General features: G+C 36.2%; 1 protein-coding gene across 6 annotated transcripts in view; it reads left to right on the top strand.

Annotated features, from left to right (window-relative positions):
• Positions 1 to 27,987, top strand: part of KIAA1958 (KIAA1958 ortholog) — a 151,776-nt gene that overhangs the window by 108,405 nt on the left and 15,384 nt on the right. For 2 of the 6 annotated variants that reach the window (XM_087419284.1, XM_087419285.1), the window contains exon 3: positions 82 to 11,559. In XM_087419284.1, the coding sequence (XP_087275410.1) occupies positions 82 to 1,127 (1,046 nt within the window). In that variant the 3' untranslated portion in view covers positions 1,128 to 11,559. Of the gene's footprint in view, positions 1 to 81; positions 11,560 to 26,818; positions 26,992 to 27,987 lie in introns of those variants that run through there. The other 4 variants (XM_087419289.1, XM_087419287.1, XM_087419286.1 and 1 more) reach the window with 4 other exon arrangements.

The following is a 27,987-nucleotide window of genomic DNA, read 5'->3' as shown; positions in this document are numbered from 1 at the left end:
AAACTTTATTTCAGAGTAGAACGTACATTGTCTGAACTCATCAACACCCTCTCTATCCCTCCCCTCCCCAATTTGTTGCAGACCAGGATGAAAGAGCAGCTGAGCTCAGCAGGGAGCAGAATGAGAAAACCATCCGGAGCACGCAGACCGCGCTCCGCAATTTCCGTGAGTTCCTCATCTCCAAGTACCCTTCTGAAACCAGAGAGATTTATGTCATCCCTTGCAAGGAGTTGGATGCCTACCTGGCCTCTTTCTTTGTGGATGCCAGGCAGAAGGATGGGTCCGAATATGAACCCAACAGCTTGGCCAATTACCAGTGTGGACTTGAACGGTACCTAAAAGAACACAGGTATGGCTACAGTATCACTAGGGATAAGGAATTCAAGCGTTCCCAAGAGGCCCTGAAACAGAAGCAAATTGAACTCCGCTGCAAAGGAAAAGGAAATAAGCCCCACAAGTCCATGAAGCTCACCTTCGCTGATGAGCTCATTCTGCGGAAGAGGGGCCTGCTCAGCCGCTATAACCCTGAGGGTCTGCTCAACCTCGTCTGGCTCAACAACACAAAAGCTTTTGGGCACTGCACAGGCTTCCACGGATCTACCTTGAAGTGGGGTGATATCCGGCTCCGGGTAACAGAAACGGGGCTGGAATACTTGGAGTGGATGGGTCAAGACACTGGTGACCTGAATGCCAAAACCAAGAGAGGGGGAACAGACTCCCGTGTGTACGCCACCCAGCATGCCCCGCAGACCTGCCCCGTACAGGACTATAAGGAGTATGCCCAGCGGCGGCCTCCTGCCATGCGCTACGAGGATGCCCCTTTCTACCTGTCCATCAAGCCAGTCGTGAACTTGGCGGCTCTGCATTGGTACAACTGCCAGGCCCTCGGCAAGAACAAGCTGGCCAAGATGGTGAAGACCATGTGTGAGAAGGGCAACATCCCTGGCAGGAAAACCAACTTCAGTGTATATCAGAGCTGCAGCACCTTGTCCGAGGCCCAGAGCAACCAGCTCGTGCTTATCTGTAACAATCTGAGCCAGCAGGCCGCCCAGTCAGTGGCTGGGCACTCCAACAGCAGCAATTTCATCGTCTCCGCCTCCTATGACTCTTCCTCAGATACTGCTTGACCAGGTGGCTCGAGCACAATCCCAGTTTGGTTGCTGTGTCCAGAGAAAGTGTGATGATACACTACTTCTCATTCCCCTTTCCTCTGCCCTCAGTGTGAACTTGATAAAAATATAAATATATAATATATTTTTCTTTTTACAAATAAGCCAATGGAGATAGTTTAGTATTACTAACATAGTATTTATAGGCTTAAAACAAATGTACTTGTGGGTGATTAAATGTAATTGCTGTTACAGACTTTACAAAACCATAGTGGTTCTCAGGCAACACAAAGTAGAGAAGGAATTCCGTTTTTTAAAAAACTGTCAGAAAGGAAACTGCGAGTCAACCTAGACACTTGTGTCCTCAACTCCTGCTTTTCCTTCCCACCCCACCTCTCATTTTGAGTCTACTTAATAAATAGCTTTATTTTTTTAAGTTTTAAAACTCTATATTAATCAGGAGGAGACAACACTAACGTTACTGCTTACACAAAATTGTGTTCAGTCAGATCCAGAATATGACAGCGTTAATGTAAACTCAACATCAAAGTATTTATATACTCTTTTTTTTTTTTAGCTTAATTAGAATTTTAGCTCCTGTGCCTCATTTTTTGTGATGTATGAAAATCTGGATGTTTAGCTAACATCTTCTTTTTTGTGGGAAAGGGGGTAGAAAGAGGGAATAAAGGTGCCATTCTTTTTGGAAGATATGTAATTTGTAAATAATATGCAAAGTCTAATATTGTGACAAAAAAGACTGTTACATAGCTAATTTTTACTGTTGTGCTTGAACCCGGATGGAATTTCTTTTGTTCCCTAAGAAATCAGCATAAATGAAGTTTGATTATCAGATTTACAAGAAATTTAAAACTACCAAAGCTTTGAAAATGTTCCCAAGCATTAGATTGTGTATCAGGCATAAAGAGAAGGTGGAGAATGGAAAAAGTCTTACTAAAAAGCTAGAAGCACTAGTCAAGACAATAAAAAACTCATCCTCTTCAAAGCTCAGATCCCTTGAATTATTTATTTATAAGCATTAAACTTCAGTCTCTTCCCTAAGGGATTACTTGACTCAGTAGTTGAGATCAAAGGAATATTGACATTCATTTTAGGTAACATTTTGTTACCAGATTTAGCTGAATTCAAAGCATTCTTGAAAGTGTGCATGCAGTTTTCTTCTACAGTAAATATAAATGCATTTATCTGTGATATCCTGCAATTCTGATAATAATTTTCCTTAAACAACTCTGTGGTGGTTTTTCCAAGGTCTTTATTTTCAAGTCTTGAAGGCTGTGGTGAATTATTAGTTAAGATACTTCAATGATAAAAGAAATTTAGACATTAGGACCACAATAAAGATGAGCTAGATTCCTATCCTTTGTAATCATTAACACACATAAAATTCAAACCTTAATTGCTTTGTTGGATCTGGGCATGCTATCGGGAAGTATTTGTTCTTCAAGGAAACCTCACAATTCACATTAGCTAGGAAGGTGGGTGGTATTTTATGTATTAATTTATTGTACGACCAGGACAAATTTCATTTTGATTTGCTTTGCTAAATCATCTCATTAGCTGAGTTTTCCCATGGCTAGGCAGCTCTTTCCAACACTAAGTCGTAAATACATAAAGATCCACTCCTCTAGGCTGTGACCTTTCCTTTGGCTGAAGAGTGAGAAATCTGCTGTGGACCTTGTGTGTTGGAATCAACTTGCTTTTATGACTTTTCTTCCATAGAGAGGCATCCAGAAACAAGAAGAAAGGGCAGAAGCTATCTTGCTTTATTTTTTTGTATTAATAATGATGATAGCAACCATTTTTGAGCCAGTGTGTGTGCCAGCACTGTGCTAAGTGACTTACATGCATCACTTATATAAGTAGTAGTTACTAATTGTATGAAAATTAGAAAATACAGATAAACATGAAGAAAACAAGATATATACTCATAAATCTGCTAGCCAAAAATAACCACTGTTAATATATTAGTAAATATTTCTTCAGACATTTCAATACATCCATATTTATTTCTATGTATATTATCTTTAATCCTTTCAACAACTTTGAAAAGAAGGTGAGTATCTCCATTTTATGTTGAGATCAAGCGAGATCAGTTAGATCATAGCTAGGGAGGTGGTACTGTCTGTCATCTGACTCCAGAGTTTTTTCTATTTACCTTTCTTAGTTCCAACTCGTAATTAGTTTCCAGTGATTTGAGCCAGAGACGGGGGACACGGTGTCTTCCCATCTCTCAAGCCTGTCTGATTAAAAGGAATGCTGACTGATCTTTCACGGTGGTGTATTGTGTCCCATAGTCCTCTCTCTTCTGTTTGTTTTGAACCACAAGGCCTCTTTCTCCCAGTTTTCTTTACAAAACTTTCCTGTTCTCCTTATTCTATAACTGGTTGATAACTGCACAAGACAGCCTGCTGTAAAATAACTCTTTTTTAAAAAATAAGGTTATTTTTACATGTTACCTCTTGTTAAAAAAAGTTTCTGTAAAACAATGTGATTGTGCATTTTATTTTTGAACTGACATACTTTTAAAAATTCTTGATATGTTTTTGACAGCAAAGTAAGTGCTTGTCTTGAGGAGGAAGGGCAGGCAGTATGCACTGAGAAAGCGGAAGTAGGGAGTTTCAAATCCCTCTTTATGTTTATTGAGGTACTAAAATGAAAATCTCTGTCTTGTATAATCCTATTGCATTTTCATTTAGTACACAAATTGGGACTGTGATTCTTTTTTATTTGTTTATATTTTGTTTTGCTAACTCAAACCAAATAGGAACATTGTGACATTTAGATTTAGAAAACTGTTTTCTGAAGAATGGCTTGGTAGAAGTTTAGCTGAATTATAGTATCTCTTTGGGTTAATTAAATTATGAAAAATCATCTGCAGCTACCTCTAAATTTTGTGTTTTTGTGTAAACAAAACTGAGGACGTTCGAGCCTCAGAGAGGGCACAAAAAAAAACTGAGGACGTACTACTGCTAGATGCCATTTTTATTATTACTTAAAAAAATATCCTGTCCATACTGTGGCAGTCATATATGCCAAAATCATATATGTACTGTAGCAAAAATCCAACAGTCCAGCAGGTGTTCACTACAACTGAATATGCTGCCTTTCCAGGCAATCCTGTGGTTCGTACAAAAACAATAAAACCGTATTTGCAAAGTTTACACTTTAAGGTCAGTGTAATGTCATGTAAGAAATTCTCCAGGGACCTTGACATGACTCCGGAAGTTTTGCACTGTCTACAACAAAAATGCCAAACCTGTCTGTCTGCATTTGGATGACATAGCTGCATAATTCAATTTTTCATCTATGTTCATGTGAATGACTGGCTATTGAAAACCATAGATGGTAGCAATTTTTTTTTTAACCATAATGTTTGAGAAGATTAGAGATACTCAGGATGTTTATCCAACATAGCTTAGTCTTAAGTGTCCATTTGTTATCGTGGTTAGTAGGGCTGTCCTGAATATGATTCATAATACATCAGCTGTTTATTTATTTTATAATTATTTTTCCCTATGTTAAATTTTTCTTATGTTAATGCTCTTTTCCCTATGTTAAATCACTTCCTGATCTGCAAAAGAATAGTGTAAATTTTCTAGCATAGATTAGGTCTCTTTGGTTTTTCAGTTAGATCAGTTAGCTGAAACTGTCATCACATTGTGTCTAAGACATATGGCTTAGCTTCCAGATGCCATGAAATCAAATGACTTCACTGAGATGAAAATTTACAGTCATATCAACAAATATTGGAGAACCTAGTGTCTAGACACTGGGAGGGGTATGAAGATGTACAAAATAGTCTCCTGCTCTCAAAGAATTTATAAAAGATACTATAATAAAAGATTCATTTCATTTTTGAGATCTCAGAAAGAAACTCTATGCCAGTACTATTTTGCAGTTTTCCAAACTTTGTACTCGTGCAGTTTGTCCATTATTTAGCTATTGAATATGTTGGTTTGCTGTAGAATGCATAATATTGCTTTGAGTATTTTGTGGAGAATCTTCCTTAGAGCCTGTTCTAAAATCGGTGAAAAGGCAAAGCTGTTTTGACACCATCCATTGGTTCACATAGGCGCACACATGCACAAGAATGTGCAGATTATCATCAGTGACTATCATTTATTGAGTACTTACAACGTACCATAGTACTAAGTGCTTCTTAAGTAGTTTCACTTAATTCTCACTATAGTCCTATGAGGGTATCATTATTTCTGTTTTATAAATGAGGAAATCCAGAGAAGTCAAGTGGCTTTGCCCACATCACAGTTAATAGATAAGAGCATCAGGATCTGAAACTAGATCCAGATACCGTTAAACACTGTCCTTTTCTGCCGTAGCTGCTTGTTCACGAAGTGATTTGCTGTGCTTCTCTAGACCCTCTTAAGTGATAAATTATAAATGAAATCCCTGGTGTAATAACATCATCAGTATTGATTCAGCTCCAAATTGACTGAGAGCAGTGTCCTCACCTGGCATGTTTGTTAGCACCGCATTATTTAGGCCCCATCACTGGAGTTAACTTGAGATGGAACATTCAGCAGAGTTTGTTTCCCCCTAGCCATGAGTGGAGAGCAAAATTTTGTGTCATTGTTCAAAGAGCACTTAACCTTGTCAGGGAGGTGATTGTGTATGTGCACAAGTAATATTTTAAAAAGTGATTGTCATTTGTTCTTACGCCAAGTAAACCAGAAACCCAGTTTCAAGAAAGTTCCTTGTAATTCAGACAGGGAAAGGGAGAGGTTCTAGGCAGAGGGAACTCCTCTTTTAAGCCCAGAAGCTGACATTGCCATCCACCTGATACTGAATACTGGTTGCCAGGGAGTTTGGTCTTGCCTGCACGTTTGGTGCCAACAAATTAACAATATTTCATAGAGGATTTTGTTGTTGTTATTATTTTGTTTTTTTAATCAGTCAAGATTGTTTTTAACAGACAGCTTTTGGAAAAATACTATCGTTATGAGTCTCAGAATTAGAGATCAACTGTGAAACCATTCAGATTTTTTCTAGTTTGATTATCTCCACAGTTTAATATGTTAGAGACAAACACTTCTGATTTTAATCATCTTTCTTCTGACTGCTTTTCTTTATAAGAAAGGAATTTTTTGATCTTTTTTCTCTAGCCAAAATAAAGCTGTAGTACTTTAGCATCCATAGATAAAAACTCCCTACCATGTGAAAAAGGAAATAAATGTCTAAGTCAAGGGGAAAAATCAAGGGGAATGTATGATAATTTATTGTAGTCATATAGTTTTTAAAAGGCCCATTCATGAAAAAATAGTTATAAATACTAAAGAATTGATGAGTTTGCTATCAATCAAATAGATTTTTTCAAATAGAATTTCTTGATATGAGATATAGCAACCATATGATATATGGTGCAGATAGTTACTTGTTAAGAAACACCATTGGCAAGAGCATCCTCAATTGTTTTGTGTGTGTGTGTGTGTGTGTGTGTGAGAGAGGAAGATAAGCCCTGAGCTAACATCTGATGCCAATCCTCCTATTTTTAGCTGAGGAAGATTGTCCCTGGGCTAACATCCATGCCCGTCCTCCTCTACTTTATATGGGACACCGCCACAGCATGGCTTGACAAGCAGTGCGTTGGTGCGCCCGGATCTGAACCTGTGAACCCTGGACCGCCGAAGCAGAGCAGGCGCGCACAACCACTGTGTCACTGGGCTGGCCCCTCAATTGTTTTTTGTTTTTGTTTTTCCCTTAATGCATGATAGTCAAATATTACTTCTCTTCGCTACTTGGATCTGGCTGAGATGATACGAATGCATAGCTTTTCGTAAGGCAAAGTGATGAAGATAGGATGATTTTTAAGAGATCCTTGCCATAGAATATAAGTGGGATAAAGAACTATACTGCATATATCGTCCTTTGATGGTTGGTGTGTTTCTAATGATATAAAAACAGAAAAGGGGATGATATTGGTAAACTGCCAACAACTCTGATTTCACTTTTCTAAACAGAGAAAGATAATCAAAATTTCTTATGGTCCATCCTGTTTGTAAAATTGACTAATTGGGCCTGCCAAAGCTGAGAGAAAGACCTGATTTGGTATTGAAGATTGCATTACTTTTAAAAAGATAGCATTTTAATACATTTGAGTTTTTATGTAAACCATGACTTTGTTGAATTAGACTCAGAGTATTAATTAGGTCAGAGTACTAATTTGATCAGAATATTAATTAGGTAAGAGTATTAATGTAAACCATCCTCTTTGTTAAATTATAATCATAGAGGCAGGGCCTGGAAAGGACCCAAGAGATCATCTAGGCTGTGATTTTCAGTGCTGTGAAAAATAGGGGTCACCATGTCCTCTTGTGGGGAGGGGGCAAGAAGGGCAAAGAGATGGAGATTGCAAAGGGAACACATCCTCAAACACAGATTCCCTAGGAATTCTCACATTCTTCCTACTTTGAGACTCACTAGACTGAATGAGCTATTACCTCTATTACATATCCTTCATGTGCTGGGCTGGAAAATAAGATTGAGAACATCTAATCTAATTCACTATTTTTTCAAATAAGAAGGAAACAGCCCCAGAGAGATTACATGAATGCCCAGGTGCAGGCCTTGTTAGAGTCAGATCCAGAACTAGAACCCAGGCATTCTGACTTGTAGTCCATAGATAGAGTTTAAGGAGGAAAAACAACCCTACATTTGCACCAAGTTACAAAGGATATCTTTTTCTTGTTTTCAAAATTGTAATAGTTTTTTAAGCCCTCGGTCAAGTTTCTTTTAGAAGTAGATTCAAGCTGCCAGTTTCCAAATAGGCTATTTTTGCATATGAATTTTCACTTTTCATTGTATGGTGTTATATCTTGATTTTAGCAACTTCTTTGGAAATTTGGTGGGATAATCTCTAAAGGTAATAGTTCTCTTTTTTATTTTAACAAACGTAACAAAGATCAGTCGGCTTACCCCATTTATCTTTAGTTTTCATTTATGGAGGGGAAACAAACTCAGATTTTCAAGTATATGAATTCCATTTATAGACTATAAACTAAAAAGTAACTTTTTGTTTAATTTGATGTTCATTTGAATATCCAGCTACCTAGCGTCTATATTATTGGTTTTGAATATTGTCTACAATATCTTTTTTTAGTCTTTGGAAAATTTAAAAAATCATCTTGAAGCTTTGGGACATATCTTCACTCAAAAGGATCAAATTTCTATCAACTCCTATCAATTACTATGAATTAGGATGTTTCTGAAGTGAATTTATTTAGAGATAGAAAGAGGAGAGTAAATGGGAACTAATGAAAGAGACCTATAGCAGGAAGATGTAGAAACAAAGTATTTGTAAATTCTCATAATGTCCTGCTTATTCCTCTAAAAAGGATTTCAAGCATAAATATAAAAACACAAATTTTTATTTTACAAATTATATTTATCAGATCATAGTTGAAAAAATGAAATTCTAGGATGTAAAAAAATACAATGGAATTATTTGTCTTTTGAATGCAATGTTGAATTTTGCTAGACTTCTAATGTTCTTTGTATTACACTGGAATTAGCATTTTTACCATTATACATTCATTTCAGAGAGCTTTGAAAATGCTTTGGCATAATTTATTTATTTGTGGTAAATAGAATGAGGAAGACATCAGCAATATAGAATCCTAACCGTAATTGTGCATACTGTATTTAAGTGATTTTTATGCCTGTTTACTTTCTGTAATTCTTACATTTTATAAATCAAATACCTTAGTATTAATTTATAATTGATTATTTATATTGGATGAAGTAGCAGGTCCATTTTAGTATTAATCCACTCAGATTAACTTTATCTAACTTTTATATTTACAATCCATTATATTACAAAACTTTTTAAATAGCATTTATAATGAGAACTTTTTGTTTTATAAAGTATTTGTTACAAAACAAAAATCTTGCCAAAAACCATTACAATTTCTATGCATTGTGTAATATTCAGTGATGTCATTGTTGAAGTTTTGCATGTTATTGTAGGTGCTCTTTCATATGTGTGTTTGTGGTATTTATGTAGAATTGTTAACGATTGCTGCTATCACTTATTGTAGTTAAACTGAAAAACTGTGCTAAGAGGCTGTGCCAGTCAACCTTTGTATGTGTGACTTGTGAAAGTATGTACTTAGTTGTTTAATATTTTGAGCCAGCACTTAGTGGCCTCTACAGAAGGAAATATTGTAGTTGTCAAGTGGTGCCAACTTCACAATCTTGTTTCATATGACTAATTCCAGGTCAGCTTTTCTTCTACACTTTCCCCAACCCTTTGAAAAGGAAACGTTTGCAAAAAGAGAAAACAAAAATTCTGAACTTTTCCAGTACTCCCCCCACCTTAAAGCTTTTTGTTTTTTCTTGGTACTTGAGCACCTTACAGAGAAATCCAATAGAATGACAATGTAGCAGCATAATTTCCCTTGATCTGGATATTTTTAGGTTGAACAATGTAATAACAGAGGACTGTGAGCTACGTGCATTATTTTTGTTATCATGGCTTATTGTTTGAATTGCATTTAATAAGGATATTCAGTATTTTCATTTTATTTATGAGGGACCATGGAAACCTCAGAGTTCCCAAATATTAACATTTGCATAGGCTTATTTAACGTTTGGTTGCCTTATGACCATCAGAATTTTTCATGCCCACCTGTCTTCAGTTTGGTTCCTGGTATTTCCACTTGCCTCAGCAATTCCAGACAAACTCTGGAAGCAGAGAGAAAATTATTTCAACTGGATTAATTCTATACGTTGTTAAAATTCAACATGGGGGAATATCATTATACTTTATTTATACTCTTAAAATGGAAGGGAAACTGTCGTAAAATGTTAAGAAGGCTACTTCCTTAAGAGCCTTCTTACACCAACATGTCAAAACTCCTCACTTAGTGCAGGGTTTCATTCTGTCTGTTCAATGGGTTTATAATTATAGGATTCCTTTAATAAAGGGATAATCTCCTGAATTATATAGAGCCTTTTTGTGTGACTGTCAGATACACGGCGACAGCCAATGCTATATTTGGAAACATTGCTGCTGAAATTGCTGATTTAATTCTAAGAATATTAAAACTAATTCATCAAAGCCCTTGCCACTTCTCTGCTTAAAGGAAAAGAAAGGCATATTTTAACCATGAGTCTTTTCTCCAGAATATGCTTTAAACATTTGCCCCTCAATGGAGGTGATAAAGCAATAAAAGGAAATTCAATTATGCTTGTTCTAAAGAAGTTCCACCCTTGTTCAGTGGCCTCCAGAGTGACTAATTTGTTCTTGATTCCTGCATCGGGAGTTTTCAGGCGAGGTCTCTGTACTTAGAATTCCTTGTATATTTTGGACACCAAAGATTATGGTATGATATATCCTGATGATTAACAGTTTCTGTTAGATAGCAATGGGCACATTCATTTGAATCCTACTCTTGGATTTATTTACCCCCTTTGGGTCTTGGGTACATTTTGTATGTCTATCCTTAGGCCTTTATGCTTAGGGAGACTTTTTAATCAAATAATACATATACTTATTAGGTTTCTAATTTATAGAGTATGTTTCCACCATGACTTTAAACTTTTTTTCACTGCTAAAGTTAGACATAGGTTTGCCAGATTAGCCCCATAGTGAGCAATAGTTTGTACCTTTTTTGTTGTAATCTGAAAATGTAACCGTAACCCCATAGGCCTGAAACCTGGTGAGAGAATGACTGGAAGCATTTCAGATTCAACAGAATCACTATATGGGACTCATTTATCTGTTAAAATGAAGAACTTTGATGGTTTAGTAGAATGAATGCTGTATTCAACTTAAATAACTTCTATCTTTCTTATAAATTATAAGAATGATTTTAAGATTCCTTTTACTCTACCACTTAGAAGTTAATTGGGAATGAAAAGGTGAACTTACCAATTTAGTCGGTATAACTTAACACCATGCATATGTTTAGAAATATAACCACCACAATTAATACTTAGAAAATTTTATGAAGAAATATAGTACTGTTCTTTGAAGCTGTGTTTACTTCCCCCCTATTTGATAGATTATCATTTTTGATATATTTTCTGGCCACTTGGCTTTTAACTGACATACACGAAAAAGGTACATATGTGCCTGTTCACTTGAACCATATTTAAAAATTCTCTTTTTAAGCTGCTACAGTTATAATTTATGAAAGAAAGAGGAGAAAGGTGAATTGAAATGGAGGGAAATTTCTGTTAATATGTTAAAATGTGTGACTGTGATACTCTTGGTTAAATAATCCTCTGCCAGTTGATATTTGTAATAATATGATAGAACTTTTTTTGTTGATAAGAATATACTGGTGGTTTCATTTTTATTTTGCTGCTCATTGATCTTTTACACTATAATGGTTTCATCTTTATCAGCTCACTGTTTTTGCTTCATATTTGTCTGGTACTTGTGCTCCAAATAAAATTCTAGTTTTATGTCCCAGTGGCTTATTCCCTTGTGTGTATAATGTTTGCCTCTAATGTAGTGTAATTTTCTGTTGTTTTCAGTATTTGTTGGTATAGCCTAAAACTTATGGAAATAAGAAAAACAGTCCAATAAAATCAGCTAATGAGCATCAGTGATGTCTCTATCATGAGAGCATGCTTTAATTATAGTATTTTGTCTGTATTTGGGTATGACCAGTCTTCACTCATTTAATAAATGGTATTCTGCAAAGCTGGCTGATTTTTGTAGCTACAACAAACAGTTAAAAAAAAAAAGTTAAAATACATTTTGGAAAAAAAAAGCTCTCGTGGTCACTGTGCGTTAGCTCCAGGATACAGTCAATGCATATTGAGCAAAGTGTTCCATGTCAACTGTTGTTTCTAACTACTGAGGAGGGGGAAATCGTGGAAGGAGAAGCGTTTCTACATGTGAGTGCTCAGACGTGGCCGATAGGGTAGAGAAGGCTCTTTAGGAAGGCATTTACAGCTGAATTAATCATATGCTTGCTGGAGCCCCGGGCCTAAAAATCCTGTTAATGGAACAGAAGGCTCCACTGCAAACTCACTCTCTGTCTGTCTGTCTGTCTGTCTATCTGTAGAGCTCTGACGGCCAGTTGTGCAAAGTTATACCAAACTAAGTAGATGTCAGGTTCCAGACTTCCTCATTTTTAGGAAAATCTTTTGGTTAGATATAGTTCTCCATGTGCCATTCATTGCATTTAGCACAATTGACAGTGTTCTTTGAGCAGAATAGGAATGGTTATTCAAAATGATTATAATTGAGTATTAATTTCAGCTATCTTTTTTGTCACTAAAACTATTTAATAAAGAAAAGCATATTAAAAACACCAGAAAATATAATATTCTCACAGTCAATTCTTTTGCAGAAATGCAAATGTATTTCTTTCATATCTATGAATAATCCACTAAAGTCTTTACTCATAGTATGCTGAATATTCCACATAGAAATAATGACTGTATTTTTGTATTATAGTATTTTAAATTGTATTAAAATTACTTTATAAGTAGTTGGAACTTAGTTTATGTTTTTAGTATTTTAATAAACAAGGAATTCGTCTTTAAATGTGTTTATAAGTTATACATTTAAAAGGTAACAAATTTTATTTCCCCAATAGGGGAAGAATATTAGAATTCAAGTTGAGTAATATTTAGCCTACAAGTCAGAAAATGTTTTCTTTTTTAAAAAGTTTTATTTATTTTTGATTAATTTATTTATAATAATCTTTTCCAGGTATATTTTAAGCAACTAAAATGGCTAATATATATAAAATGCTTAATATTGGTGATATGTCATCTGAAAAAATAATGTTAAAAGCGGACATTGAATTTGGTAGCAAACATTTTCAGACCAAACTATTGTTTTTTAAAAAAGCATTTTCTTTATTAAAATTGATAATGTTTTTTAAATGTTAAGGCAGTAAACAAATACTCATTGTGAATAATTTGGCAAATACTAATAAGTATAATAAAATAGGAAATAAAAATCACAGGAATCTTACTACCCATAAATAACAACTTTTAACATTTTGGTGTTTTATTTTGGAATTTTTTATGCTTAACATACTTCAAAAATTGTAGTCAAACTGTATTTGCTGTTTTATACATTTGTAAAAGATTTTTAGCCTTTGAAAATGTGATTATTATAGAGCTCCATAGTTAGTTTTCCGTTGTGTAGTACCAAAATCTATTTTACAGTGCTTTTGCTGGATGGGATTTGTTTCCACTTTTGCATTTTTGTAAATTGGCCTTAAAGAACATCCTTGAGCATACATTTTTGTACATATCTCTGATTAAATCCTTGGGATAAATTTCTAAAAGAGGAATTCCTGGGTCAAATAAAAAGAACATTTGATTTATTTTTCCTACATATGCATTTCCAAAGTCCTAGGGATTTTTGTAACTTGCAAGAATAATATATTTATATTGTAAAACTTAAAAGTCCCACAGAAGTAATTACTAAACAACGTGAAATTTTTTTTCTATAGCAGTGCAAGTTCCCCCATATCCTAGCCAACATTTAGCTATGGACCTTTTTGTATATTTGCCAATCTGGTAAATGAAGTACACCTTATTTTGATTATAATGTCTGATTATTATTATTATTATTATTATTATTTTTTTTTTTTAAAGATTTTATTTATTTTATTTTTTCCCCCCAAAGCCCCAGTGGATAGTTGTGTGTCGTAGCTGCACATCCTTCTAGTTGCTGCATGTGGGACTCGGCCTCAGGATGAACGGAGAAGTGGTGCCTCGATGCGCACCCGGGATCCAAACCCGGGCCGCCAGCATCGCAGCGCGCGCACTTAACCACCAAGCCACAGGGCCGGCCCTGTCTGATTATTATTAATGCCTTTTGTTATTTGTATTTCTTCTATGAATAATTGCCTGTCATATCCTGGGCCTATTTTCTAGTGAGTTATCTTTTTTTCCAATTGATTTGTAGAAGCTTTTCATATATACTTTGTCACTTTATATATTATAAGTATTTTCTCCAGGTCTGTTTATTGTCTTTTAAAATTTATTCAATGCAGAACTTTCGAATGTTTATGTCATCTTATTTGTTCATCTATTTTTTGTACCTCTAGGTTGTATCGTGCTGAGGAAGGCTCCCCTTACTCCCAAAGTCATGAAAATTGTTTTCTTTATGGAAACAGCTTTTTGAAAAAAGATCCATTTGGAAATGTGTTATTTGTGTGTAGTATGAAATAGGAATCTCAATTTGCTTTTGTTTTTGTTCTTCCACCTCAATAGCTTATTATCTCAGAGCATTTATTGAAGAGTCCATTCTTCCTCCAGCAATTTAAATTGGAGTCTTTATTATATACTTAGTTTGCATATTTGCACAGATCTTTTCTGGACTCTGTTCTGTAGCATTGGTCTATTTGTCTATTTCTTTTTTTTTTTTTTTTGTGAGGAGATCAGCCCTGTGCTAACATCTGCCAGTCCTCCTCTTTTTTTGCTGAGGAAGACTGGCCCTGGGCTAACATCTGTGCCCATCTTCCTCGACTTTATATGGGACGCCGCCACAGCATGGCTTGCCAAGCAGTGTGTCATTGCGCGCCCAGGATCCAAACCGGTGAACCCCGGGCCGCCGCAGCGGAGTGCGCGCACTTAACCACTTGCGCCACCTGGCTGGCCCGTATTTGTCTATTTCTTTACCAGAACTTACACTTTAAATTATTGCAGTGTTATAGTACGTGTTTATATCTTTTAGGGCATGGCCTCCCAATTATTATTTTCAAAATTGCCTTCCTTTTCTTATGCGTTTACGCTCCTAGATAAACTTTAGAATCAACCTGAGAAGTAACAAGAAAAAGAGGGATTTTAATTAGAATTACATTGAATTAGGGCTGGCCCCGTGGCTTAGCGGTTAAGTGCACGCGCTCCGCTGCTGGCGGCCCGGTTCGAATCCCGGGCACGCACTGACGCACCGCTTCTCCAGCCATGCTGAGGCCGCGTCCCACATACAGCAACTAGAAGGATGTGCAGCTATGACATACAACTGTCTACTGGGGCTTTGGGGAAAAAATAAATAAATAAAATTATAAAAAAAAAAATTACATTGAATTAAAGATTACTTGAAGAAATTAAACATCTTTATATAATATTGAGCCTTCCCATCCGGGTACATGGTATAAGTCTTCATTTATTAGGTTTGTGTATACATTTTTAATTTTAAGAGTTTTTTGAAAGTTTTCTTATGGAGTTATACAGACAAAAAAGTGCACAAATCATTAGTGTACCACTTGATTAATTTTTATGAAGCAAATATATTGCTGTAATAACCCAGAGGAAAACATGGAACATTACCTGAACCTCAGAAGTTTCCCTCATGTGCCCTCCCCTTGTTACCTCCCTAAGATAACTGTATTACTTCACAATGGAGTCATTTTATCTGTTTTTGAATTATATAAATGGGCCGTTTCAGATTGTGTCTGGCTTCTTTTGCTTAACATTGTGTCTGTGGGATTCATTCGTGTTTTTGCATATGGTTCATTCCAGTAGTCCATTCCTTGTTGTTATATAATAATTCATTGTATAAGTATTTTACGATTTCATATGCATTCTCTTGTTTATGGAGGTAGGGTTATTTCCAGTTTGGGGCTATTCATTATTAATTATGCTTTTAAGACACATACATATGTGCCTTTTAGGACACATATCTATACATTTCTGTGGGGTATATATTCAGCTGTAGGGTTGCTGGATCATAGAACAGGTGTATGTTCAACTTTAGTAGATACTGCCAATTCGTTTGTAAAGTGGTTGTACAAATCAAGAATCCTACCAGCTGAGTAAGAGTGTTCCTGTGGCTCCACACCCTCACCAATACTTGATATTTTCAGATTTTGTTTTTCATTTTAAACATTTTGGTGAGTGTATTTTAATTTATATTTCCTGAAATATTAATGGTATTTCTTATTTTATGCAGTGCCCGTTCGTATTTGTCCATTTTTAATTGGACTGTCTACTTCTAATTGATTTGTCAGATATCTGCACTTCAAATATCTTCCCAACTATGTGGCTTGCCTTTTCACCCTCTTAATGGTACATTTTGATAAATGTCTTTTTAATTTTATTGAAATCCAATTATCAATCTTTTACTTTTGTGGTAGTAATATTGATGTCCTGTTTAAAAAACATAGCTACCCCAAGCTCATAAAAATGGCCTGCTTTGTTTTCATCTAGAAGCTTTATTGTTTTACTTTTAGGTCGTGACCCATTTGGAATTGTGTTTTTGTTTATGGTGTGAGGTAGGCATTCAGTTTGCTTATATTGTGTTAAGGATTTTTTTTGTCTGTGTTTATGAGTTGTGTTGGCTTGTAATTTTCTTTTATTGTGTTGTTCTTGTCATATTTTTATAGAAAAGTTATGCTGTCCTATAAAAGAAATTGGGTAGTATTCCTTCTTTTTCTATTCTATTCTAGCAGAATTTTTAGGTTTGGCATTCTTTGTTCCTTAAATTTTAAAAGAATTTACTAGTGAAATCCATCTGAACCTGAAGGGTTTTTTGTGATATTTTAAATTGTAGATTCAATTTCCTTACTGGGTGTAGGACTATTTAAATTTTACATTTCTTGTTCAGTTTTGGTAAGTTGTGGCTTTTCTAGATATTTGTCCATTTTATCCAAAATTTCAAATTTATTGGCATCAGGCTGTTCGTAATGTCTTTTTAATATCTGTAGGATCTGTAGTGATAACACCCTTTTCATTCCTAGTGTGGTGGTTTGTACCTTCTTTTTTTCTTACTAGTTTATTAATTTTACTAGTCTTTTCAAATCCATCTCTTGGCATTACTTTTTTTATTTTTATTTATTTATTTATTTATTTTCCCCCAAAGCCCCAGTAGATAGTTGTATGTCATAGCTGCACATCCTTCTTCTAGTTGCTGTATGTGGGATGCAGCCTCAGCATGGCCGGAGAAGCGGTGTGTCGGTGCGCTCCCGGGATCCGAACCCCGGGGCTGCCAGCAGCGGAGCGCGCACACTTAACCGCTAAGCCACGGGTCCAGCCCAGCATTACTTTTTTTTATTGTAAATTTCTTTCCTATTTCATTGATTTCTGTTCTTATATGTATTGTTTCCTTCTTTTTACTTTTTTGGATACATTTGTTCTTTTTATAATTTCCTGGTACAGTTGATGTTCAACCTTTCTTCTTTTCTAATCTCTGAATTTAATGCTATCATTTTCTCTATAGACACTGCAATAACCGCATCCCACAACTTTAATGTGTTTTTATTATCTTCAGCTTGAAATATTTTCTAATTCCTATGATTTTCCTATTGATTTTTTTTCTTTTACTGAGGGTTTATTTAGAAGTATATTATTGCTTAATTGTCAACAGTTATCTTTTTGTAATTGATTTCTATTTTAATTCTCATGATATTCTGAATGATTAATTTTTTGAAATGTTAAGACTTGCTTTATGTTCTAGCATTTCTATTTAGGTAAAAGTGTACTTTCTATTTTAGTAAAAGTGTACCTTTGAAAAGAGTGTGTATTCTGCAGTTGCCAGGTGTGTTACTCTCTGTATTCAGTTAGGTCCAGTTTGATATTTGCATTGTTCAAATCTTCTATATCTATACTATTTTTTCTGTCTGCTTGTTCTATCAGTTATTAAAAAGGATGTTTTTTGCTTTTTATATTTTGAGGCTATGTTATTAGGTCCATACAAATCTAGGAGTTATATCTTTCTGTTGAATTTTAAAACATCCTTCTTTTTTTTTAAATTTTATTGAGGTCATTTATGACATGGTGAAATTTCAGTTGTACATTATTATTTGTCAGTCACCATATATATGTGCCGCTTTATCCCTATGCCCACCCCCAACCCCCTTCCTCTCTGGTAACCACTAATCTGTTCTCTTTGTTCATAAGACATCCTTCTTTATTTCTTATCTTAAAATCTGTTTTGCCTGATATTCTATAGCTATACCAGTTTTCCTTTCTTTCTTGTTCATATGGTATACATTTCTTCATCCTTTTGTTTTTATTTTTTTAATTAATTTATTTTTTTAAATGATTCAATTTTATTTTTTATTTTATTTTATTTTTTGAGAGGAAGATCAGCCCTGAGCTAACATCCATGCTAATCCTCCTCTTTTTGCTGAGGAAGACTGGCTCTGACCTAACATCTATTGCCAATCCTCCTCCCTTTTTTTCCCCAAAGCCCCAGTAGATAGGTGTATGTCCCAGTTGCATATCCTTCTACTTGCTGTATGTGGGATGCCACCTCAGCATGGCCCGAGAAGCAGTGCGTCGGTGCGCTTCCGGGATCTGAACCTGGGCCGCCAGTGACGGAGCACGTGCACTTAACCGCTAAGCCATGGGGCCGGCCCCATCCTTTTGTTTTTAGCTTTTAACTCCATTTATTCCTATATGTAAGAAGCATATATAGCTGAGTTTTGTTTCTTTATCCAGACTGACAACAGTATTGATTCTGTAATAACTAATACGTTTAGGTTTAATTCTATCATCTTATGCTTTTTTCTTTGTCCCATCTATTCTTTGTGCCTTGTTTTTAAGTCTTTTTTATACCGTTTTCCTCCTCTATCAACTTATGTTATAGATTCTTTTATTCTTCTTTTAGTGGTTGCTATGGTGATTAAAATATGCATCTTTGCATTGTTAAAGTTTACTTTAAATTAATATTTTCATCGTTTTTCCAGATAATGTGAGGACCTGTCAACACTAGCTCCAGTTATCCTCTTTTGTGCTATTGTAATGAATATTCTACGTGTATTTAAAACTCCGCAAGACATCATTGCTGTTGTTTTAAACAGCTGTGTTCATTTAGGTTCATCTACATGTTCACTCTTTCCAGTATTCTTTATTTTTTTCTATATTAATGTGCTTCCATCCTGGATTGTTTCCTTTTGCCTGAAAAACTCCTTTTATTATCATTTAGTACTTGACTGCTGATAACAAATATGTTCATTATTTTGCATGACTGCCTCTGTATTTCATCTTTATTTTTGAAGGATGCTTTGCTTAGTATAAATTCCAGACTTGTAGTAATTTTCTTTCAGCACACAAAAGATATCCTTTGTCTTCTGGCTTCTATCATTTCAGTTGAAAAATCAATCAGTCTGTTGTTGCTCCATCGAAGGTAATTTGTCCTTTCTTCCAGTTTCTTTCTTTTTTTTTTTTTTAAAAGGTTTATGTTATTTTTTTTCCCCAAAGCCCCAGTAGATAGTTGTATGTCATAGTTGCACATCCTTCTAGTTGCTGTATGTGGGACGTGGCCTTAGCATGGCTGGAGAAGCGGTGCGTCAGTGCGCGCCCGGGATCCGAACCCCGGGCCGCCAGCAGTGGAGTGCGAGCACCCAACCGCCAAGCCACAGGGCTGGCCCCTCTTCCAGTTTCTTTTAGGATTTTCTCTTTGTCTTTTGTTTTCAGTGTTTTTACTATAATGTACCTCGGTTTTATTTTCCTTGTATTTATTTTGCTTGGTTTATAAAGCTGCTTGAATCTGTAGATTGGTGTATTTTATTTTTGATAATTCTCATCCAGTATTCTTTAAATATTGCTTCTTCCCCTTTCTCTCCTCTTTCTGAGACTCTACTTATGAATATGTTACACATTTCCACTGTGTCCTATATGTTATACTTGTTTCTGTTTTCTTTATTCTTTTCTCTGCTTCAATTTGTATATTTTCTATTGACTTCACTTTCAGTCACAAATCTTCTCTTCTGTTACATCAGCTTGTTACCCTATCTATTGAATTCTTAATTCATTATTGTATTTTAATAATTTTTAAAATTTTGAAACAATCTCAAAGTAAAAAACGTTACAAGTGTATTACAGAGAACATTTTTTTCTTAAGCTATTTTGAAATTAAGTTGCAACCTCATGCCTCATCACCTCCAAGTGATTTTTATGATTTTCCTACAAACAAGGACATTCTCCTACATAACCACAGTATAACCATCAAAATTAGGAAATTAATAAAGATGCATTATTACTATCTGTTCTCACTGAAGTTTTGCCACTTGCCCCAATAGTATTCTTTATTGGGAATGGATCCAATTCAGAATCATGTATTATGTTTAGTTATATCCTGTTCCTTTGTCTTTCTTTGATTTTCCTTACTTGCTTGGGCCCTGACACCTAGCTGTGGTCTGCCTCCCGCATACACACAGATGTCCTCCTTATCCACTCAACCTGGGACACCCTGCACTGGGCCATCCTCCCCACCACACATCTTCTCACTCTACTCAAACTCTGACATCCCATGCTGGGAAGGCTCCCCACGTGGAAGCCTTCATCACACTTCTTGGGCTATGATACCTCAGACCAAGCCACCCCCATGCACGGAAGCCCTACTCACTCCAGTAAAGCTCTGACTTTTCACGTAGGGCTTCTCCCCATATCTCCCACTGCTGTATGGATGCCCTTCTTACCCTGCTCAGGCTGTCGCAGCACATAGATGGCTACCCCTCCATTGGATGCTTTTTTTTTTTTTTTTAATTTTTTGTTTATTGCAGTAACATTGGTTTATAACATTGTATAAATTTCAGGTGTACATCATTATACTTCTATTTCTGCATAGATTACTTCACGTTCACCACCCAAATACTAATTACAACCCATCACCACACACATGTGCCGAATTATCCCTTTCTCTCCCAGTTCAAGCTCTGTTACCATTTACCAGATTGCCCCCCTACTGAAATATATTTCCTGCTCTGATCAGTTTCCTACACCCCTATGCAGATGTCCTCGTTACCCATTTCAGGCTTCACATCTCACTCTAGGCCATCACAGCTCCTCCAACACACATACTTCAGTACGAATGTCTACTTTGCTCTGTCTCACCAACAGCTTTGAAACTGAATAGTTCAGGAAGAAGAGGGAAGAGAGGAAGGGAAGGGGAAGAAGAGAAAAAACGGGAGAGAATCCTAGAATTTCCACTTTTTAAATAGATTCCAATGCTCTAGTAAAACTCTCTTTTCCTTGTTTTCTTGAACATATTAAAATTATTTTAAAGTCCATGTCTGACAACTCCAATAATCTGGATTATCATATCTGTTTATATTGCCTGATTTTTCTCTTGTTTTTCATTCATTTGGTCTTATTTTATGGTATGCCTGTTAACTTGTTATTGATTGTGTATGAAAACTTGAAGATGTTGTCTTCTTCCAGAGAGGATTTAGATTCCTGCTAGCTGTCAAATAAGGTAGGCAGATCACCTTAGTGCAGTTGAGACTGTTCTATTTCCAGTTTCTCTTACTCTTACAGTTAAGCCCTTTCTGGGTTTCAAATGAAAGCCTGGATTGTTACCAAGGCTGCTCCTCTTGGAAGGCCCTGAATTACTATTCTTAATTCCTCAGTGCCATGAAATTGCTCCTGAGTGATTTCTCCTTTCTACTTGGTTTCTCTGCATCTTGCCTCTGCATGTTTAGCTTAGGAGTCAGCAATTCCTGGAAGGCAAATTGCATGCAGAATGTTGGCTCACTTTTCTGTGGTTCTCTTCCTCCAGGATCTCAGTTTCTCAAGTACTGGTGGCTTGTTAGCCCTGTGCTTGAATATTTGTATACCTATCCCATTGAGATTGCTGTAGACCTCAGGCTGCTCCTTTCTGCTTGGGCTGTGTCCTGTACTGCAACGCAGCAAATGCTCGAAGAGGAATACATGGTGATCAGTGGAGGACTCACCTCTGTGCATTTCCCTTTTCTTGAGGATTTTGCTGAGTTCCACTTACTTTGGTTGTTTTCTAATGCATTTTGTCTAGCTTTATTCTCACCAGAAGGATAGTATAATACCAGCTACTTCGTCATAGCCCTAAGTGGAAGTGCTCTTGCTATCATTTTAAGTTTTCTATGCATCATGCTTGCTTTCTAAGTTCTTCATTTCTTTCGTTAACTTGTCCTGAATTTTGCTGGATAGATTGCAGATGTTGGATTTTTGTTTTTGTTTAATTCTTTTTCTACTTTTATTCCTTTATTTACTCTCTTATTTGAAAATCCTATATCCATTCTAATGGTAGTTTCTCTTATGTTTTGTTTTTAACAGATTTAAACACTTTTTTATGTAAAAAATTACATTGGTAATTTCCTCTTGCTTGTTTTCCTTTTTGCTCCCTACCCTTCCTAAACAGGATGAGGCCTCAATCATATTTTTTATATCTCCCCTCTTCTTTCTCCATATTTTATTGAAATCGTGGGGAATTTTGGTTCAAGAATTTGTTCCATCATGCCTCATCTATTTTCACAGTCCTTTCTGAAACAATTGTGTTAAGCTTAATTGCCACATTATTTAATGTTATTAATAAATTCTTTGCTCCTCACTATATCTTGTACCTGATATCTTCCCCTTTCTTTAATTCATTTTTCATTTTGTTAGCAAATATTCGTGACTCATATTTTTTTTAAAGAAAGAGTGTTTGGATGCTACTTCTTTATGATTGAAAATGTCTTTATTTTGCCCTAGCACTTGAATGATTCTTTAGCTAAGTAATAGAATTCTTCATTTACAGTCCTTTTCCCTCACAACTCTGAGAAGACTGAGTCATTTTTTAGCATTTGATGTTACAAATGAGAAATCTGATTCTTATTACTACGTTGATGGCTTTTTTCCCCTACCAGAAAGATTATAGAATTTTCTTTTTGTTCATAAACTTTGGAAATTTCACCAAGATATGTTTATATGTGTCTTCTTTTAGTATGTCTGTTTGACAGTTCATGAATCTTAACACCCTAAAGATTGAATCTTTCTTTGATTAATGGAACTTTTCATATAATTACTTCTTATTTATTTTGTCCTATCCTCTTATAATTTTTTCTTTTGAATTCTTTTAAGATGGACTTGAAATCTCCTGGATCTGTCTTCCATGCCTCTTAACTTCACCTTCATAATTTTAAATTTTTATTACTTTGCCTGTCCTTCAGTGAAAATTCCTTCCAGATCACTAATTTGTCTTTTAGCCATGCTCTCTCTAAATACTCACCTCTTCTACAGTATTTTTTAAATATGCTTTTTCAATCATTTTAAATTTCCAGGATCTTTCTTGTTCTCCTATTTTTTCTTTTCCAGTGAAAGCTGTTCTTGTTTTAAGAATGCGTTATCCTCTCAAATCTATGTGATGATGTATTTGTGATCTTTTAATTTTTTCTTTGGTTTTCTGAATTAACTCTATTTTAGGGGGGAGAGGAGGAATGTGGAATTAGTTGCTCTGCTTGTGTAACTTGGTAACTTCCATGCTACACTTGGTAACGCCCCCATTGCCAGGTGATGCTTGTTTGTGTGCTCACATTTTAAAAAAAATGAGTAGGCTTCCCTTCAGGGTGTATAAGCTGAAAACAAGCTGGGAAGCGAGGAGCTCTCAAATGTAGACACAGGGAAGGCATTACCTGAGAAGATGGTGTGCGTTCAGGGATTCCTGCTTTTTGTAGCTCCTTTCCTTTTTCCTTCTCTGTGTCCAGTGGGGCTGCCCAGAGTTGGGTGAGGCAATGCCCCCTTTCTCTCTCTGACCCTCTGGGTAGCTTTCCCCAGTAGGTTTCCCCCACTTTACACTCGCTGCTTGCCACAGCTGTGCTGTACATGCTGTAAGCGGTAGCCATGGATAGAGAGCAGGATAACTGTTCAGATCTGGCCGTCCTTAGATTACACTACCACGGCCCCGGCGTCCATCCCCACAGCCAGCTCTGCCTAACTTTGAGCTCAGAGCTTGCCTTTTCTCTAGTGGAAAAGAAATTCAAATCCTTCTTTAGGAGTCCCCCTTTTGTCTGTATTCAGTTATAAGTTCTTACTTTTGTTTGTTTCTCCATCAATATAGTCTCCTAAAAATTTCCTCAGCAATATGACACTACAACTTCTACTCAAAAATTTTAAAAAGCAGTTTATAAAGTATATATAATTTAATCCTTAAATACAATCATGAAGGAACCATATATGTAATTTAATCATTTTCCACGCAATTTCTTTCCCGTTATGTAAGCATACAAGTGTTCTGTAGCTGTTTCTCTATGTACTAGGATTTTGGTTTCCATTTTCAGTGTACTGTCTCTGTCCTGTGATAAAAATGAAATTATTTAAGGCCATGTAATTGTTTGATGTGTTAATTAAACTCAATCCTCCTGTCTTGCAGTGTGACTCTTTTCTACTCCTATGCTGTGTTGAAGTGCTGAGGACTGGGCTGTGTTGCAAATAAATCACTTCTTTGTTATTAAAAAAAATGGGTGGGGCCGGCCTGGTGGCGTAGGGGTTAGGTTAACGCACTCTGCTTCTGGCAGCCCAGGGTTCACAGACCTGTGCACCACTCATCAGGCCACACTGGCAGGCATCCCACATAAAGTAGAGGAAGATGGGCATGGATGTTAGCCCAGGGCCAATCTTCCTCAGCAAAAAAGAGGAGGATTGGCAACAGGTGTTAGCTCAGGGCTAATCATCCTCAAAAAAAAATAAATTGGTGAAACTATAGTGGTTGTCTAAATAAATCAGACTTAGTTCACTGGAGGTTAATCGTAGTAAATTTGACGGGCCAGGATATTTTTCATAAGCACAAGTCACTAATATCTAAATTGCATTCTTTTTTGTGTGTGTGTGAAGAAGATTGGCTGTGAGCTAAAATCTGTTGCCTGTTTTCTCTTTTTGCTTCACGAAGATTGTCCCTGAGCTAACTTGTCTGCCAGTCTTACTCTGTTTTGTGTGTGGGACGCCACCACAGCATGGCTTGATGAGTGGTGTGTAGGTCCACGCCCAGGATCCAAACCTTCGAATCCCAGGCTGCCACTACACCATGGGCCGGCCCCCTCTAAATTGCGTTCTTTACTGAACACTTTATCACTGTAGCACCTGATTCCTTTGCTGTAGTGACCAGAGCACAGAGTCAGCGGGACCCAGGCCCAAACCCTGGCTCTAGCCCTCACTAACTCCATGACTTGACAGCACAGTGCCTGGCACGGAGAGGTTACCTTAGTAAATATTGGATGAGTGATGTATGAAGTTACTAAAAGTATGAGGTTCAGTTTCCTTTTCTGTAAAATAGGTATAACAATAGGGTTGCTCAGAGATTACAGATAATTTATATAACTCTTGGCATATAGTAAACATTCAATTTGTGCTAGATGTAAGAATAATAAATTTTATAGTAGAATCCTTTCATTAATATCAGGCAAGTCCCAGAGATAATATGAGTTATCTCAGTTTATAACGGTGATGAGTGATATACCTACATGACTCAGTTGCTTTGGATAGCATTTCTAGCGTCGGTTATGCCTCTTTTGCTGTGAGCATTTATTAAAGCAGATTGTATATTCAGTTCAACAGCAGACTTAAAGGGTGAATACAAATCATTTGAAGAGATCTTGTGGACACAATTAGATCACAGTTCTAAGGAAGAGTAAAGCAAATGTGAGACACATACTGAAGGAGAGAATAAGGGAGTTGGGTTAGTGGGGGAAGATTATGTAGACGTGAGTTTGGAATTGAAATTGAAAAACAGACACTATTTTATTGGCACGAAGACCATGGGAGATTTCTCAGGCTCAGCTTGGGGAAGGTGTGTTGTCGGTGTCCTGGGCGCAGGCGGATGTTGGGGACAACAGGAGGCTGTGGTTTGGAGTTCCTCTGTGGGAGCCATGAGAGGTGAGGTGAGTTAGGTAAAGTGAAGCCAATTGGCAGGTCACCTTGGTAATTACATTAACTTTTCATTTTGCTATTTCCCAGCCTTTTAGTGCCTTGTTTGAATACAGAAACATTCCCGAGAGGGTCAGAACCATTAGATAAAGTACAGGTTGGCATTGTTTTTACTTTGAGGTGGTTTACCTAGATATTTTTCTTCTATCCAAAGACAACAGTTTGAACAGTTTAAGCCTGGTTTTAGTAGATCACACAGTGTGAAGAAAGGCCAGCTAATGGTTATGGAATTGGTTATCTCTTTGGCAACCAATACTTAAAATAGACACATTGAGGAAAACCAGTCTTCATCTGAAGTAATTTGGCAATTGCAGTTTAAAATCTGTTTCCTCTTATAAACCAATATGACCTCAATAAAATAAATTTTAAAAAAGAAAAAGAAAAAAGCATATACCCACACACACAAAATAATATGTAAATAAAAATAAAATCTGTTCCTTCTCCTCTAAAACAGTGTGAGCCTCCCTGGAGCATTCCTCCTTCTTTCGCCTAATATTATTCTCAGTTGACCTTCCATTCTGATTCTAAGCTAGCTGATGGGATGTGGAGTCAGGGTTTAAATATCTCTCTATGAATTTGTGAAAATAATTAAAGAAATATGCTAATACCATTTAATTTAAGCCTCTTCAGGATGACACAAGACATTTGAGACTATGTATTACATAGAAATAACAGCTCTTCATGTGCTGAGGGTAAAGAGAAAGGATATGTAACTTGTCTTCCCTTCTTTCTTTTTATATTTTTGTTGTTGTTAATAGAAATGCTATCTTTTTCCAGTGAAAATTTTAGATAGAACATTCTGTGTTTTTCTGCCTTCAGTTTTTTTCCTTCTGTTATTGGAATGCCTGCATTAGTGCATCAGTTAGTAAATATGGCAAAATTGTTGGGATTAAATGCGAGGTTACTGCATTGATTTCATGCTAGAAATATTGTTTCCTACTTTATTTGTTCTAATATGTGTATACTTGATAGAAATTTCATTTTTTAAAGTCTTATCTCATAGGAATTTTCTGTTATTTAACGTGATCCCAAGACGTAATTCTCTGAAGAAGGGAATGGCAAATTATTTTAATGCCTTTTATTGTTTTTGTTTCTAGCCTATTCTACTAAGCTCAACAAATTTCCTGTATTTAATATTAATGATGACTTGAATGATCTGTGTACCAGTGCAGTAAGCCCAAATACTACCAAAGCCACGCGGTATGCCCTGAATGTGTGGCGATATTGGTGCATGACCAACGGGCTCAAAGAGCACATGGACATCACCAAGGTAAGAAACTTTTAAGTTTACCTCTGCTTTCAGCCGCCCTCACTGAGCTTCCAAGAGCCAGGCACTGTGCTAAGCATTGTGGGGAACCCAGAACAGGTGCTTTCTGCCTGGGGAAACTTTGAAAGAACATAAAATAGAAAGAAAAATATCCACAGTACAAACCAGAATTTAATAAGTGTTCTATGAATTTACAGATCAGAAATGCCAAAAAATTCACATGGATGAATTTCATTTTTGTGAGACAAGTGAAGGGACTGATATTTAAGCTGTATTTTGAGAGAGAGGTAGAATTTCAGTAGAATTGGGTGAAGAAAAGAGTCTTCTAGGCTGAGTGATGTTAGGAAGAGTAAAATTTGAAGGGGTAGACTCAATTGCCTGCAGCTGAGGCTTCGTATATGGGAACAGTGGACTGTAAAGCTAGATTTTGATAACCCTTAAAGGCTAAGATAAAATCTTGTGAATATTGGGAGACCATTGTTTGCTTTGTTTGTAAAGAGAGACTTTGTTTGCAAGATTATTGCAGGCACAGCAGGGAAGGGACTATCAAAGTAGGGAGGACACTCTTAACCTAAGATCTACAGCTGTCTGAAGGGTTAGGCAAAGGGAAACAACCGAAGTTTTTTGAATGGGAAGGAACGTAATGAAAGTGATATTTTAGAGAATTTAATACCCTTGGTCCTCAATTTCCCCAGTTATAAAATGAGCCCTTATAATCTCTTCCAACTGGAAATGTTTAGAGGTTTGTGAATGGAAGGAAATAATTCTTGGACGTGTAGAGACAAAACAGAAAGATGTTGTATTTTGATGTGGATATCTTGCGTCTAAATCATATAGATGTCCACCAGATGGTTATGTCCAATAAGCAGTTGGGGATGTGGGATTTAAAACATGGGAGAAATGTTAAAGCTGGAAGTATAGATTTAAAGGTCTTGCAAATAGAGGTCATAATTGAAATGAAAACACTAACTCAAAAAGATATATGCACCCCTGTGTTCA

This window comes from Ceratotherium simum, chromosome 29, assembly GCF_057802395.1.
Source record: "Ceratotherium simum simum isolate JZ-2026a chromosome 29, ASM5780239v1, whole genome shotgun sequence".
NCBI lineage: Eukaryota > Metazoa > Chordata > Mammalia > Perissodactyla > Rhinocerotidae > Ceratotherium > Ceratotherium simum.
The sequence above is the reverse complement of the archived record's forward strand: the minus strand, read 5'-3'. Positions and strand labels throughout refer to the sequence as shown.